The sequence below is a fragment of the Heliangelus exortis genome, chromosome 1 (genome assembly GCF_036169615.1).
Source record: "Heliangelus exortis chromosome 1, bHelExo1.hap1, whole genome shotgun sequence".
NCBI classification, from domain to species: Eukaryota; Metazoa; Chordata; class Aves; order Apodiformes; family Trochilidae; genus Heliangelus; species Heliangelus exortis.
This window is the reverse complement of record NC_092422.1, coordinates 148685135-148699497: the sequence shown is the minus strand read 5'-3', so window position 1 is coordinate 148699497 and position 14363 is coordinate 148685135. Positions and strand designations below refer to the sequence as shown.

General features: G+C 44.2%; 2 protein-coding genes across 2 annotated transcripts; one reads left to right on the top strand and one right to left on the bottom strand.

Annotated features, from left to right (window-relative positions):
• Positions 1-4876: 4876 nt before the first annotated feature.
• Positions 4877-5373, bottom strand: LOC139791089 (histone H2A-IV). The gene has a single exon (XM_071732894.1). It carries the CDS (start codon positions 5336-5338, stop codon positions 4949-4951), a length of 390 nt encoding a protein of 129 aa, XP_071588995.1. The 5' UTR covers positions 5339-5373; the 3' UTR covers positions 4877-4948.
• A 36-nt stretch (positions 5374-5409) lies between these two features.
• On the top strand, positions 5410-6174 carry LOC139791093 (histone H2B 1/2/3/4/6). The gene has a single exon (XM_071732899.1). The coding sequence runs from the start codon at positions 5716-5718 to the stop codon at positions 6094-6096; it is 381 nt and encodes a 126-aa protein (XP_071589000.1). The 5' UTR covers positions 5410-5715; the 3' UTR covers positions 6097-6174.
• The last annotated feature ends 8189 nt before the right edge of the window (positions 6175-14363 follow it).

Below are 14363 nucleotides of genomic sequence, written 5' to 3'. Positions count from 1 at the left end.
TGGTTTTCTTGGTCACTGGGATGAAGTTACCTCATTCTTCTGAAACGGTTTCCTCAGTCCTTATATTCTTCATTCCACTTGCATCTCCTGGTTTCATCTGTTTCTGTTTGCAGAATTAGTTTTATCAAAAAATTTACTTTTGGTCAGCTATTGGGGCCTATGGCTTCAACTACTTTGGCTTCTAGTGCTAAGCAAAGCTCTTATTCCTAGCAGTTCTCAATGCTGGAAAGTGATAGAATAAGTAATATTTAAACAGTCCATGTGTGTTTTACTTTCGTCTATCCTCCAGTTCTATGCATGAAATGCCACCTTATTCACAGCAAATAAAATTTAGAGTATATTTAATTTTGGTTATATAAACTTTTATGTCAAAATACTTCTTTTTTCTACTAGCAGCCTTTTCTAAATCAAATTATCCATTACATTATAGTTTATTCCCGTAGTGGCTAACCATCTCTAAAAGAATACAGAACAACAATCCAATTACAAAAAAAAATCCTTACCTATTTCTAATAGAGTAATAAATTTAATAGCATTCTTGGAAAGACTTAAATCTTCTCTAGCTCAGCATTCTTACCATTAAATTTATTTAAAAAAAAAATGGACAGTGATTATAATTATTCAACACATGGGGCAAATTATTATGTTTGTTTCCCACAGACATTCTTTTGCAGATATAATTAAAAAGAAAATACTTCAAAATAATCAGCATTGAGGAAGAAGGTATTAATTACCAATAGGAAAAAATATCTGGTCTTATATACACCTTGATGTAATACTTTTGACTAGTAATGAAAAAATGCCTGGGTCAGATTGTAAAAGAAAAAACCAAGTCCTTAACCTCCAAAAAGTTGGTTTTAGGATTATGCTGTATCAGAGCAAAGTGCAGCTGAAGACATGGCACCTCTAACTGGAGAAGAGCACTAGAAGTAGAGGGGAATGAATGTAAGAACACCCTTTCTCCATTTCCAGCTCACCTACCTGCAAGGAAGAAGCTTTAAGATGAGTGGGGACACTTCTGTCCTCCTTGTCAAAGTCAGAGAACTAGAGACATATAGAGAGAGGGTTATAGCTCAAATTCAGACTTCAGAGTAAAGGATCTTGCCCTAACTTTGTGCAGCGTTGGAGACAGAAAGAAATACATCTGTCCCTTTGCATCTCATTTTCCTGTTAGAGCCAGTAGCAGCCATCTCAACATGAAACAATTCGAATACTCCACACGATGAAGTATTTTTTGGCTTATGCACTTGGGATACAGCAAAGTTGCCACTTATGATTGCTCCCTTAGAAAAGAGGACAATAATTACCATAGGAATGTCACAGCCCAAATCTTTCTACGCAGTGAGAAATGTCTGTAGACAGGGCTGCCTCCTCCCGTGCTCCAAGCACCAGCAGACAGGATTGACCACATCCCCAGCAAACCTGGTTGACTGGGATCAGCTGAGTTAGTTCAAAAAGCTCAGATATTTTATCTGAGTCTGTTCTACTCCTTACATGCAGAAACTTTTAAATTTTACCCTTTGAAATTGCTAGTACATTTCATAGGGAAGAAAATAAATGATCAAATAGGTATCAGATATATTTACCTCCTGGAGTTTTCACCTTAACTGATACTTAACTGTCACACAAAACTTCATGAGATGTGCTTGTATCATATTCCAGGTTTATAAGGAGCAGCTTCTAATTGTGAGTTTATTGACAGGACAAAAACGAGACAATGAGGCTTTCTAAAACATTGATAAAGACAAAAAGAGAGATTAGTCCCTGTTGTAACTTTCTGAAGCTAGATAAGTCTTTTATTCTCTTTTTTTGCCTTTACATACCTTTTTCCACCTGAGAACATTTGCATGAGAGACCACATTCTCAGCAGGGAACTCCATAGGCACTAAAAAACAGGGAATATTGGGAAGTTTGGGAAGAACTGGGGTTTATTTACAGCATTTATCTAAACTAAATAACGTGTATCCTTCTGCTTGCCCTACGTGTTTATTTCTTGATAATGAAATAGACTTTTAATTTTAATAGTTAGAAAAATACATAAAAGAAAACACCGTGTTTCTGGATTTAAAAATCGTGGGCCTTTCTCTGCCCTTCCCAGAGATTTTTTCTTTTTTTTAACCTCTCTCCTCCCCTCAGCCAACCCTCTCAGCCTCGAATACCCTGCTCCACTATGTTGTGCTTTTCCTCTTCCTATCCTGCACTGTATCCTTCCTTGCTTAACTTCTCAAACTGATGTGGGTTATTAATTGAAATAAGTAAAGCTTGGGAAAAAAAAAAAAAAAAGGCACGTAGAATGAAAAAATAAAAAAGAACTTACATCAGACTAAACTTGCTTTTGAATACTACCTGGCTGCCTTTCTTGAGCAGAAGTGGAAATTAAAGCAAATATCTCAACTCTTTGGATCTGCTTATAGCATACCCGTGTCACACCACAATATCCTTTGATTTGTCAGCAACGGACCCCACCTTCCTCCTCCGATGGAGACAGATCCTTAGGTCCCTCATGTCTGGCAGCAGGGAGGGGAGCAGAAAAATCTCCTCTTGCAACAGCCATACTGACAAAGCCAAAGGGTTTTGTTGTGGTTGGAGAAATGAGGGATACAGATGGGGACTGTCCCCTCAGTTACCCACCACCCACAGCGACAACATAACTCGCCTTCACCCTGAGCTCTCCTCTGTTAACATACCCAAATAAAACTCCTGGGATTAAGTCATACAACAAAGCCAACTGCTCACTAGATATTAAAAGTACCTTTGAGTTGCTTGGATTCTTTTCCTGCTTCCCTCGCTTAAGGAATAAACATAGAGCAAACAAGGAAATTCATACACAATTAATTAGTTTCATTGCCAGCTTTCCAATCTGGGTGCCAAAACAGTGCACATTTTCTTCCATCTCCACCTCATTTTCCTCAAGGGAGATGGGTGACTTGAGAAGGATGTGTAGAAGGGGGTAGAAGGATGTGTAGAAGGAGGTCAGGGGGGCAGTGGATGGGCTGCCTTTGGCCAGGCCACCTGGGGTGCCAGTTTTTCAGAGCTGTTAAGTAGTGCTATTCACAGGGCTTGAGGGGTCAGATTTGTCTTTGCCTCCTAATCACAGGCATTTTCACCTTCCTCTCCCAGTCTGCTGTTGCAAAACAGAGTTAAAAAAAATAATAAACCAGTCAGTACCTCTGATAGGATTCACAGTCACTCTGTTAAGAATATATGTATTTTCAAAATTTATCTGCCTGCTTATCCAGTTTTGGTAAACCTTATTTATGAAGCACCTTTGTTGCAGTGTCTGACTGTGAAATACACATGTGAAGCCTTGTGGCTCCTGTAGCCCTATCGATTTTCTTTTAAGGCTTTTTTTACTAGAGGTATGATTTGAAACTAGAGCTAAATAGTGCTATAACACATTCTGCAACAGGAAAATAACGTCAATAACTACAAGAATAATAATGAATACTCTATCTTATGTACTACTGTATTTCTACTGTTAATACCAGAGCATTCTTTTATATGGGAATGAAATCCAAGATATTATCCTTTTGAAAGTTTCCACAGTCTAGAAGACAGAGTTTAAATCCTCTCATAAAACATGGAGATGATGTACATGTACCCAGGGGGTTTCACAGGGACCATTCCCTGTTTTTGCTTCCATCCACAGTGTTTACAATATGCAGACAGCCGTGGAAGAAATACACAGAGTAGAGATTTCCCCTCCCCTGTATATGGGGGAACTTACTGCCTACTCAGTTGTAAGAAAGGAAAACTCTGAGAACTCCAGACCAGGCCCACAATTATCTTGGCCTACATCATTTTTTTTTGTCTACTGCAGGACAGAAATGGAGAAAACTACAGTCATGTTCCTGTAGCTCCAGCATCATCAAGCTGATCACCAAGGCTGTGTCCAATATCAAGAGGTGGGAGGAAGCAAGCCCCAGCAGAGTCAAGAAGCTGGTAACACCAGCTGCCTTATGCCACAGCCTGTGTAAGACTTAAGACAGTAAGGGTGAAGAAGCAGCAAACAACCTTGCTAAAGCCAAAAGGAAATCAGAAACAGCCTGTGAGAGAGCTAAGCTGGCAAACCACTTTAAGGCAACATTGTGATCTGCTAGAACGACAGCAGCTTCTCTGAGAATTAGGAAAGTGTAACAGAGAACATCCATCACTTGAAGAACAGCCATGCATGTCAGGCAGGTCACTTGTAGCCCTTTCAGACATCTTGCTCTGCAATTAATATTGTCAAGGAAAACCCGTGGAACTCTCACATATTTTAAAAAGGCAGAGAAAACAAACATACACATAGCATGCAAAACACGGCAAGAAACGTGCCTCTGGTTGCAAAATAATTTTTCCATAGTAGCTGTGGAGACCACATGACTTCCACCAAGGGTGTTTGGTTTTGTTGTTTTTATTTTTGGGGTGTTGTGTGTGCTTGTACTTCCCTCTGAAAAAACTGCCCTGCTCAGAGGTGCATACTTTTCTGATGGAAAGACAAAATCTAGATTGATTAAAAAAACCTGTTAACAACACTCCAGTAAATGAAGAGTACTTACAACTAAACTAACTTGGTTAACTAAGACAGCATTTACTCCAAAGTGATACAAAAATGTCATCATCACAAACTGACATTAAGATGATCAGGACTTTTTCGGTGTGAAAATGTTTTATTAAAAAATTAAAAACAAATAATACACGAGGCAAAGAAATAAAAATGCTCAAAGGATCAGCCCATTTTCTTATAATAACCATTAAAACAAAAACCTCCTACTAAGAATAAACTCCCTAGAAAAAATTTCATACCTCAAATTGAAAAAAACAATCCCTTACGTTCTTCAGTCTGCATTAGAAAACAAACGAAAACCAGCAGTGACTCAACCTTTTAAGATCATTGTGGGCGGCTCTAAAAAGAGCCTTTTTCTCCTTTTTTTTTTCCTTTTTCCCATATTAGTCACAAAGGTGCTCACTTGGCTTTAGCCTTGTGGCTGTCGGTCTTCTTGGGCAGCAGCACGGCCTGGATGTTGGGCAGCACCCCACCCTGCGCGATCGTCACCTTGCCCAGCAGCTTGTTGAGCTCCTCGTCGTTGCGGATGGCCAGCTGCAGGTGGCGGGGGATGATGCGCGTCTTCTTGTTGTCGCGGGCCGCGTTGCCCGCCAGCTCCAGGATCTCGGCCGTCAGGTACTCCAGCACGGCCGCCAGGTACACCGGGGCGCCGGCGCCCACCCGCTCCGCGTAGTTGCCTTTCCGCAGGAGGCGGTGGACGCGGCCCACCGGGAACTGCAGCCCGGCCCGCGACGAGCGCGACTTGGCCTTGGCCCGCGCCTTCCCGCCCTGCTTCCCGCGGCCAGACATGATCGCAAACGACTCAGCAAATGCAACCCACAAACTCAACTCCGACCGACTCTACCGACTCACGATCTCTCGGCGTTCACGCCCACCCGCTTAATATAGTGCTCGGGCGGAGTGTGGGCGCCTCCTCTGATAGGTTGGGATTGGGGCGTTGTTTCTATGGCCAATGGGAACGCGAATCGAGCGGTGTCCAATAGCAAAGCTGCTCGGGGCGTGAAGCCCTGAACGAGCACTTCCAGCCAATGGCGAGGCGACGCTCTCGAGCAGCTCATTTGCACAGCGCCGCTATAAAAGCGGCGCCTGCGATGAGTAGCAGCACTCGCTGTTTGTCGTGGTGTCGTTAGGTGGTGAGCGAGAGGATCAGGTGTGTGTGGTTCACGATGCCTGAGCCAGCGAAGTCTGCCCCGGCGCCCAAGAAGGGCTCTAAGAAAGCCGTCACCAAGACGCAGAAGAAAGGAGACAAGAAGCGCAAGAAGAGCCGTAAGGAGAGCTACTCGATCTACGTGTACAAGGTGCTGAAGCAGGTGCACCCTGACACGGGCATCTCGTCCAAGGCCATGGGTATCATGAACTCCTTCGTCAACGACATCTTCGAGCGCATCGCCGGGGAGGCGTCTCGCCTGGCGCACTACAACAAGCGCTCCACCATCACCTCGCGGGAGATCCAGACGGCAGTGCGGCTGCTGCTGCCCGGCGAGCTGGCCAAGCACGCAGTCTCCGAGGGCACCAAGGCTGTCACCAAGTACACCAGCTCTAAGTAAAGAGGTGTTAGAAGGATCGGTTAACCCAAAGGCTCTTTTAAGAGCCACCCACTTTTTCAGTAAAAGAGCTTTAATTTCTTTCCTGTTTTTTGTGCTCTTCCTGATAATCTTAATACTGAACGTTTACACCAGTAAAACAGCAGCCCTCAGGTAGGTCTGTGTTATAAGTAAAATGCATCAGTTGTTTGTGTAGTTCTTACCTGTTTTAAGCTGCTTTTCTGAAATTTTATTTTACCAGTGTCTCTGTTCATGTCCTTCTTTTCAGTGTTCTCTTGAGGGTTGCTGCAATTGCTAGCTGTTTGTGGGATGCCTTTCCTGCTCCATCCATTTGCTGTGTGCAGTTGCCTAGTAGAAGTTCCTAGGATGTGAAATGAGGGGGGAGTGGTTTCAGCTCTTGCTCTCCCTAGCTGCCCGTTTGCTGAGCATTATCTTGCCTATTTGTGAAAAAAAAGTTTGGAAACGGATGTCTGAAAGGCATATTAATTAAACTTTTTGTGTTATATCTTCCAATATTTCCATTGTTAATGGTTTCAGGATGGGCTAACATTCAGGTAGGTAAGGCATGTGTTAGTGGTTGCGATTTCTTATCATCTGCTGCCCCCTCATGGGCTTTTCCCAAGTTTTTGTCGTTTTGCAGCATCAGATAAGATCTCGGAGACAGGAAAAATGCAGAGCGATAGGTATGTATGTCGAGAGGTGCAGAGCGCTGTGTGTGGTGGTGCCTAAGGGTAACTGGTTTGAGTGGGCACAGAGAGACGTATTTTGTGGAGAGGGGGTAACGGAACGACGCTTGCCCAGAATGATACGGTTTTTTAGGAGCTGTAGTGCGTCGCCGTGTTTGTCAGACGAAACAGCGACAGGAGGGTCTTCAGGGAGAGGAGCCCTGTCTGTGTGGGGGAGGAGCATCTGTATCATCCGCAGCAAAATGACGTGTACGCTAGGGGAGTACAAATCTAACGTGTGCTTCAGAGTTCCTTGTCTTTTTTTCAGAACAGTCCGGTGTGTGTCTTGCTGAGATTCAGTGTAATGTATGTGTCAGATATACACTCTGTGGGTGCTTGTGCGCTCTTTTATGATAAATAATTTAAGGAAGCGAAGGATGTGTACACAGTACAAAGCATTGTGCTGTTGAGAGTAGCGTTCTCTAAAGTCATTGTAACACCTACACCGTGTGGGGACCCCCGGCCACTTAGAAGGTGACAACAAGTTCTCCTTTTGCTGCTTGGTGACGCAGGAGTGAGAGTGTTGTGCAACTTCAGGTAGATCTTGTTTTATCAGTTTCGTTTCTTCTGGGAAGAAAGAAGCGTCCGGGACTGCCTCCTGCCTACACCTGGATTTCCGCATTCCCGTTTGCTGCCCTCCCTGGCCGAGGCTCACTCGGCTGTGGAACCCCCCCCTTTTCAGCCTAGGGTAAGGCGAACTGGTCGCAGAGGTGGCCATTGCCGGCAGGAGCTCCGTGGCTGTGCCCCGTGCAAAGCCGCGGCTCTGTCCTCTCTGTCCCTGACGTCGCTTCCCGCAGCGCTCTGCTTCCTGCCCAGCTCCCGGCTACTCTCCGGGCACGGCTGGGAGGAGCATCCCTTCACACCGCCCAGTCAGAAGCATGTACCCTTGTGCACAGATTTGGCAGGGAATCCATCCTTTGCCTGATTAAGAGCTACATATTACTTATCACTTATTAAACGTCTTTGTTAGCTTTAGCTTTATACGGTCCCTTCAGAGTAGAATAGTTAGCAACAAAGGTGAGAGTACTGTGGAAGGAGGTGAGAATAAAGTGCCCCTGCTCAGAACTGGGATAAAGTGCCTTCTCTCCTCAAAACTCTGTCAGCCACCACCAACATAAAGAAGTATTTTACCAAACAACATAACACTGTTGCTTTTATATGATATGGGCCCTTAGAAAGTTGCAAGTTTTTCGTTTGTTTGTTGCTTTTTTTTTCTACATTTTCTAGATGTAGAAAATATAAATTAAAAAACCTTTTTGTTGCATTTTTGCATACATGTGTCATCTCTCTGCTACTTATCATGTGTCAAAGTTTTCTCCCTAACAGGCACTAGTGCATATTGCATATTAACTGAGAGGGAAAGCTGAATGTCATGGAGAGTAAAAAAGAGCTGGGATCAGCATCAGGTTAAATAAAAAAATCCAGGCAGTGTAAATCAGTTTTTATTTGGGAGTTGCGTATCAAGCCTCTAGCAGTTACACACATAAAGAAACAAGCCATAGTTTTCTCCTTTTTCCTTTCCCAGACTTCAAAGTAAGATCTTGCTCTTCAGCGATTGGTTTTAACCTCTTGGCTTTGAGGCTGCATTTAGGCTCAGGGTTTGCCTTACATGCTAGGCCTGTACATCTCTGATTCCACTGTCTGCACCTTCTTGGCTTGACCTCATGCCAGCCTGGTCTCTGTAGACTTGTGCAGTGATCCAGGGTTGTGTCTGTCCCATATCACTCTCATTATCCCTCACCTACTCACCATGTGTGGGTGCTGTGGGCCTGTGTCCTTGCTGGTGACAGCATAGCCCTGCCTGTCTCACTGTCCCTGTAGCCTCCCAGCTAACTTGCCCTTGTTGGGCAGCCCCCTCCTGCTGCTTTCCCACTGTCTTTGTTGAACTTGTTCAATGTATTTACTGAAGCTAAGTTAGACTCAATATACAATCCCTTTACCTTTAAAATACCAGCATTTACATTTCTGCCCCTATCTACTGTGTTTGTGATGGTAGCCACTAACTACTGAAGTAAAGAGAAATTATGAGTGAAGTAAAATTTCATCCACTTCCAAGCAGCTCCTGAGACATCAGCCTTCACTATTGGTCCTGCACAAATTCCAGGACAATAATTTATTTGTCCAACTAGATGCAGAATAGTTACCACCCTCACTATCTTGCTTCAGTTTTCTGTGTAGAGTCAGGTGTCACAACACAGACCTGACCCTCCCAAGGCAAGTCATAATGGGGTCTGTCCTACTCAGTGGGTATGGGTAAGGTTTGGGCCCCACACACTTGGTGGGTGCAGGCAGGGGTAACCATTTTTAACAGGCCCATCTCACTCAGTGGACACAAGGCAAGGTCAGTCTTTTTAATTCTCTATGCAGTACTGAGGAGTAAGAATAATTACCCAGGAGGCTCAAACAAGCACAACTTTACAGAAAATTTAGTAAGTTTATAAAGCCTGTCAAAAAACACAATGATATTATTCTTAAAGAAACAGATCAGAACCAGCAAAACTTAGAAAAACTATAAATGATTTTTCCCTTCTGTACCAAGAACAAGGTTCAAAATGGAGAGAGAGATACAAAGGAAAAGGGAACAGGAAAGATATCACCACCCTTGATCTCAGTGATGATCTTAGCATGATGTTGTATTCCTTGGATGGAAGTCATGTGCTCAATCAAGTTTTTCAAGCCTGCAACTTTTATCTGCTTTACAGTACTGACTTTTAGCACAAGTCACATGCTGACCAGTTCTTAGTATGCTTCATAATTAAGGAAGAGGTGGGAGAGGGGTTGGGAAAGAGATGATGTCCACCACAGGTGCAAACCCTTCCTCTGGTTTTATTGATACAACCTCTGTCTATGAGGCCTTGATTCTGGCCTTATTAACACAACCTCAGGCCACGGAATTTTCACTCCATTCTATTCTATTCATTTCACTTGCATTCTATTCACACAATCAGAGAACATCAGGGGTTGGAAGGGAGCTCTGGGTACCACCTAGTCCAATCCCCCCTGCCAGAGCAGGTTCACCTAGAGTAGGTTGCACAGGATGGCATGCATGTGGATTTTGAATGCCTCCGGAGATGAAGACTCCACTACCTCACTGGGCAAACTTTTTCAGTGCTCTTACAGTAAAGAAGTTCTTCTTTATGTTTCAGTTTAACCTCCTGTGTTCCTGTTCATGACCATTGCTCCTTGTCCTGTTTTGGACACTACTGAAAATAGTCTAGGCCCATCCTCCTGACACCTGCTTTTTAGAGATTTGTACCCATTGATGAAATATCCCTCCTCAGTCTTCTCTTCTCCAGGCTGAATAGACCCAGCTCTCTTTGCTCTTCCTCATATGGTAGGTGCTCCAGTCTCCTATCTTAGTAGCTCTGCACTGGACTCTCTCCAGTTCCTTGTCCTCTGTGTACTGGGGAGCCCAGAACTGGATGTAGTACTCCAGATGGGGCCCCACCAGGTCAGAATAGAGAGGGAGGATTATTTCCCTTGACCTGCTCGCTACACTCCTCTTGGTGCACCCCAGGATGCCATTGTCCTTCTTGGCCATAAAGGCACATTCTGTCTCATGGTCATCCTGTTGTTCACCAGGACTCCCAGGTGTTCTTTCACACAGCTGCTCTCTAGCAGCAGGTCAGCTCCTAACCTGTACCCGTGAATGGGGTTATTCCCCCTGAGGTGTGGCACCCTACCCTTGCCCTTGATGAATTTCATAAAGTTTCACTCTGCTCAATTCTCCAGCCTGTCCAGGTTGGCTCACTGGATGGCAACACAGCCTTCTGTGTGTCAGCCACCACTCCCAGGTTTGTGTCATCAGCACACTTGCTGAGGGTACACTCCCTTCGTCCAGTTCATTGATGAATATATTGAACAGGACTGGACCCAGTACCTACTCCTGAGGAACACTACTTGTTATGTACCTATAGCTAGACTACACCACTAATGAAAGTTCTCTGAGCTGTGTCTTTGAGCCAGTTTTCAATCCATCCCACTGTCCATTCATCTAACTCATACTTATTAAACTTGCCTGTGAGGATGCCATGGGAGACAATTTTGAAATCTCTGCTGAAGTCAAGGAAGACAGCATCCACTATTGTCTCTTCATCTATCCATCCAGTCATGCCATGGTCGATGGTTATTGGATTAGTCAGACAGGATTTCCCCTGGGTGAATGCATGGTGACTACTTTTGATAACCTTCCTTTCCTTCACATGCTTTGAGATGATGCCCAGAACAAGTCACACTAATAAATACCCAATCATACTAATAAATTGTCTGGTCTTGTCACTAGAGTTGCCTGTCCAAAAAAATTCCCACATCTATGCTATGTCTTGGCCAGATAAGCAAGTTGTTCATCCTTCCACCTCTAGTCCTTGTCCAGCAAAAGAAAAGGGCACTAAATTAGCCTACACTCTTGTAAGCACACTAACTGTCCTGAAGAAAACAAAGAAATCTGTATTCATACATCTGTTTGTCAAAACAGCTCTTTTAAGTCACTTGTTTCTTTCAGGACTTTACAGAATGAGCCATGGATACCAGCTTTCCAGTGTCTCAGATTTCTTCTCTGTGCTCACCTGCAGTGTCTGCTTCTTATTTACCACAGCCTACAAGGTGGAAGGATAGCATAGACATCTCTAGCACCCTGAAGTACTGTGGCTGATTGCACTGTTCCCATCTTAGTAGTACTGCTTTTCATCATTGACTGCAGGTCTTATCAGCCAAGGCACCAGGCATCTAGGAAGTGGCTCAGCCACTCAATCTCAGTTTCAGTGTTTGAAGTATGAATATATATGTTGCAGTCCTGCCTCCTTGGTTGCATCTGTGAGATGGATGCCCCAAGATATCCTCCTGAGCAAACAGTAAATCTCTATCACACCCATAGTTCACTTGGTGGGGTGAATCACCAGACTGGAGTATTGCAGCAGATGGCTATAAACTGCTCAGAAAGAGCAAGCAAGGAAGGAGGGGTGGTTGTCCTCTGTGTAAAGAAAAAAGGATTGGTTGCACAAAGACATTTGGGAAAAAATGTGACGAACTGTTGAGAGCTTATGAGTGAAAATTAGAGGCCAAGGCAACAAAGGAAACCTTGTTTCTGGTATTCACTACAGGCCTCCTGATTAAGGGGAAGATGTTGGTGAAGCTTTCTTACTTAAGCTACAGGAAGCATCATGCTCACAGGCTCTGATCCTGCTGGGAGACTTCAGTCAGCTTGACATTTACTGGAAAAGCAGCACAAGATGTAAGCCATGCAGGAGACTCCTGGAAGGTGTTGAGGATAATTTCTTAATCCAGATGAAAGACAACCCAATCAGAGCATAAGCACTACTGGACCTGTTGGTCACCAACACAAATAAAACTACTTGGAGAGGACAACATTTGTGGCAGCCTGAGATGCAGCCTGGGCCCAGGTCCATCATAAACTTGAGGGATGTGGGCCAGGCAAAACGAAGTCAAGATCCTGATCTTTAATAGTGGAAACTTTCAGTTGCTTAGGGAACTAGTGTATGGGACTCCCTGGAAAATTTCCCTCAGGGATAAAGGAGCAGAACAGAGCTGGAAGCTCTTAAAGGATATTTTTATTGGAGAACAATCTCTCTTGATATCCAGGTGTAAGAAAACAGGCCAGGAAGTTAGGAGGCCAACCTGGCTAGTCTTCTGGGCAAATAAGGACCTTCTGGTCTAACAAGTGTAAAAAGGAAATGTACAGGCAGTGGAAGCAGGGACATGCATCCTAGGAGGATTAAAGGGATGCTGTCCCTTTAGGTGTGTAGGAATGGGATCAGGAAAGTAAAAGCACATCTTTGATGACTGATGTGAAGAATAATAAGAAGGACTTCTGCAAAAAAAAACATTGATCAGGAAAAGTTTGGGTGCAAGACCATAACCTGAATATACACAAGTCCATGGGACCTGACATCCCAGGGTCCTGAGGGAAATAGCAGATGTGGTTGCCAAGCCATGCTCCATAATATTTGAAAAATCACGGCAGTATTTGGAGAAAAGGGAGTATCAAGTCTGTTTTAAAATATGTGATATTCCTTTATAAGAGGGAACAGGTAAAAAGAAGGACGCTGTGAACCACCAGCCACTCAGCCTCACCTCAGTGCCTGGTAAGATAATGAAGCAGATCCCCCTGGAAGGTGTGTCAAAGCATATGGAAGACAGAGAGATGACAGACAAGAGGTGGGGATTTGATGGATTGACTGCTGGATAAAGAATTGGCTGCGTGGTCAGTTGCTCAGTCTCCAAATGGAAATCAGTAATGAATGGTGTCTCTCAAAGGTCTGTACTGGGACCAATTTTTTTTAATATCTTCATCAATGAGATAGACAGTGGGATACAGTGCACCCTCAGCAAGTCTGAGGATGACACTAAGCTGAGTGGTGCAGCTGATATGCTAGGGACAAGTGATGCCATCCAGAGGGACTTTGAAAGGTTTGAGGACTGGGCCCATGTGAACCTCATGGAATTCATAAAGGCTGAGTGCAAGTTCCCGCATCTGGGTTGGGGCCATCCCCAATATTGTCACAGACTCGGGGATGAACTGATTGCAAGTAACCTTGCAGAGAAAGAATTGGTGATACTGGTGGATGAAAAATTGGACATGAGCCAGCAATGTGAGCTTGCAGCCCAGAACATCACTTGTATCCTGTGTTGCATTAAAAGGAGTGTGACCGGCAGGTCAAGGGAGGTGTTTCTCCCCCTCTACTCTGCTCTCATGAGACCCCACCTGGAATATTGCAGACAAATTTGTGGTCATCAGCACAAAGAAGATGTGGGCCTGTTAAAGCAGCTCCATGAAAATGATCAAAGGCTGGAACACCTCTACAATTAAGAAAGATATAGAGTTGGGATTGCTCAGCCTGGAGAAGAGAGGGGTGTGGGGAGATCCTATTGTGTCCTTTCAATATATAAAGGGGACTTATAAGAAATAAGAAGACTTTTCACCAGGGCCCATAGGGACAGGACAAGAGGCAAGGATTTAAACTGAAAGAAGACTTAGATTGGACATTTTTTGGACATTAGATGGGCATTTTTTTTGAACATTGATTAGACATTTTTTTTCATAGTGAGGGTGGTGGGACACTGGACCAGGTTGCCCAGAGAAGATGTGAATGCTCCATCATCAGAAGTGTTCAAGGTCCCCATCATAAGAAGTCCACAGAGCCCCTTGAGCATGTCTGGAGAGACACAGAAATGATCAGAGGTCTGGAGCACCTCCCCTATGAAGTTAGGTGAGGAAGTTGGGGTTGTTCAGCCAAGAGAAGAGAAGACAAGGCTCTGAGGTGACCTTAGAGTGGCTTTCTGATATCTGAGGGGGGCCTACAAGAAAGGTGGAATAGGGCTTTTTGCATAGGTGTGTAGTGAGAGAACAAGGGGCAATGGTTTAAAATTGATGAGGGGAGATTTAGGTTAGACATTAGGAAAAAAATCTTTGGTGGTGGAGAGGTGCTGGAACAGGTTGCCCAGGGAAGTTATGGATGCCCTCTCCATGGAAGTGTTCAAGGTCAGGTTGGATGAGGCTTTGAGCAACCTGGTCTAGTGAAAGATGTC

Coding starts and splice junctions, on each gene's coding strand:
- LOC139791093 (XM_071732899.1), top strand. CDS start 5,716: ATGCCTGAGCCAGCGAAGTCTGCCCCGGCGCCCAAGAAGGGCTCTAAG.
- LOC139791089 (XM_071732894.1), bottom strand. CDS start 5,338: ATGTCTGGCCGCGGGAAGCAGGGCGGGAAGGCGCGGGCCAAGGCCAAG.